Below are 2,300 nucleotides of genomic sequence, written 5' to 3'. Positions count from 1 at the left end.
GGCTGGCTGCAGCAGGGCGGGGGGTCTGTGCTTAGGGTGTGGGGTCACCCCATGCTCCTCAGGCAGGAATAGCTCTAGGAGGGTGTCAATGCATGGCTGCATGGGGGTACCCCCCAGCCTGGGGCTCCCCAGCCCCACTCCTGCAGGGAGTGGGGGGATGAGGGCAGGGAGGTGCTGGTGCAGAGAAGCCCATGGAGCTCCTTGGGTCCAGCCTTAGCTAGAGAGCTCAGTGCTGGATGCAGATCAGGGGTCCCTGTGGAGGTGCGGGAGCTTCATCCCCATCCTCTGTGGCTGCTGTGGGTCAGGATCCCCATGCCAGTGTGGCACTGCAGGACCAACTGGTCTCCAGTCTGCTCTGGCCAAAACGCTGCCCTGACCTGTGTCAGCAGCAGGAGCCACACTGCTGTCCTGCTGTCCCTCCATTCTGCTGTCCACCTACCAGGGGTGCGGCAGCCAATTGCTCTGGGTCCCTCCTGGGGCTGCTGCCACCAGGGCCAGGATGCAGTGGCTCTCAGCCAGGGGCCCTTCCTGCTCCTAACGCCATCTCTCGCTGCTTACTCCTGCAGACGTGAGGAACAATGAACTGGGCCGGCCTCTACACGGTGCTGAGTGGGGTGAACCGCCACTCCACCGCCATAGGGCGCATCTGGCTCTCTGTCATCTTCATCTTCCGGATAATGGTGCTGGTGGTGGCAGCTGAGAGTGTCTGGGGGGATGAGAAATCTGCCTTCACCTGCAACACCCAGCAGCCAGGCTGCAACAGCGTCTGCTATGATCACTTCTTCCCCATCTCCCACATCCGTCTGTGGGCCCTGCAGCTCATCCTCGTCACCACGCCAGCCCTCCTTGTGGCCATGCATGTGGCCTACCAGCAGCACCAGGAGAAGAAGCTACTGGTGCTGACGGGGCATGCAGACCCCAAGCACATGGAGGAAGTGAAGAAGCACAAGATGCGCATATCGGGCTCACTGTGGTGGACGTATGTCTGCAGCGTGGTCTTCAGGCTGCTCTTTGAGGCTGTGTTCATGTACATCTTCTATATGCTCTACCCAGGCTACCAGATGGTGCGGCTGGTCAAGTGCGAGGCTTACCCCTGCCCCAACACTGTTGACTGCTTCATCTCTCGGCCCACTGAGAAGACCATCTTCACTGTCTTCATGCTGGTCACCTCCAGCATCTGCATTGTCCTCAACATGGCAGAGCTGGTCTACCTGGTGGTGCGGGCCTGTGCCCGCCGAGGCCAGCACAACTCCAACCCCCCATCAGGGAAGGGCTCCTTCTATGGGCACAAGCTCTCCTCCGAGTACAAGCAGAATGAGATCAACCAGCTGCTGACAGAGCAGGATGGCTCCCTCAAGGACATGCTGCGCCGCAACCCCGGGCTGCAGGAGAAGGGCGATCGCTGCTCTGCCTGCTAGGGCCAGCACCACAGGGCCCCAATCCTTGCCCCTGCCCCACAGGTGCCCCATAGCCCTGTGCTGTCCCAGTCCAGTGGATAGTATCCCTCAGGCACCGGTCTGGCCCTCCAGGATGGTCAGGAGGGCATCTCGGGCCATTAAATCTCCTTTCTCAGGCGCCGCCTCCCTCCTTTCTGCTCCAGCCGGGACATGCCTGGGACTGGGGTGCCAGTGTGGGGTGCTCACCCCTGCACCTTAGCCCAGGTGGGTGCCACCAGGGGCTGTGGGAGCTGCAATGCTTGGGCTGTGCTGGGGCCATGGCTGTGGTGCCCTGGCAGCTAGCATGCAGGAGTAGTGACCCCTGGGTGGCATTGAGCATTGTCCAAGGGCTCACGCTCCCCCAGCACCAGCCCCTGCAGCCCCGAATATATTTAGAAAAGTGCCCAGACCAAAAATAGAGGGGAAAAGTTTCCCCAGTGGCTGTTTCACATGCCAGTCACAATGAAAGCCAATGGGGCATGGCAGCTGCCTCATGCCCCGGTAACCCCACGCCTGCCGTCGGGTGGACAGACGGACGGAGCCAGGCAGACCTGTCCGCACCCCAGTGAGGAGCTGGGGACCAGCCAGGAAGGGGCCTCACAGCATCCCGCACCACCCCGCTGAGGGGAGCTGACGGCACAGGAGCACCGGGCTCTGCCCTACGTGCCTGCCAACGGTGAGGGGTCCCCATGCCGGATCGCCACTGCGGTGTCCCCCACGGTGCTCCCAGTGTGGTAGGGCTGCCTTCTCCCGGAGGTCTTTGCTCCTGCTGCCCTCCCCACGACAGGTTAGGGGGTCCCATGGGACACAGGGTGGGGACACTCCAGGGACAGCCCCGGGTTGGGTCCCTGCATGGGCCCGGGG

At 62.4% G+C, this 2,300-nt stretch overlaps 1 protein-coding gene across 1 annotated transcript; it reads left to right on the top strand.

The window, feature by feature from the left end:
- Window positions 1–570: 570 nt before the first annotated feature.
- On the top strand, window positions 571–1,531 carry GJB1 (gap junction protein, beta 1, 32kDa). The gene has a single exon (XM_010290787.1). It carries the CDS (start codon window positions 579–581, stop codon window positions 1,416–1,418), a length of 840 nt encoding a protein of 279 aa, XP_010289089.1. The 5' UTR covers window positions 571–578; the 3' UTR covers window positions 1,419–1,531.
- Window positions 1,532–2,300: the final 769 nt, after the last annotated feature.

Source organism: Phaethon lepturus, unplaced genomic scaffold (genome assembly GCF_000687285.1).
Source record: "Phaethon lepturus isolate BGI_N335 unplaced genomic scaffold, ASM68728v1 scaffold9437, whole genome shotgun sequence".
NCBI lineage: Eukaryota > Metazoa > Chordata > Aves > Phaethontiformes > Phaethontidae > Phaethon > Phaethon lepturus.
The sequence above is the reverse complement of the archived record's forward strand: the minus strand, read 5'-3'. Positions and strand labels throughout refer to the sequence as shown.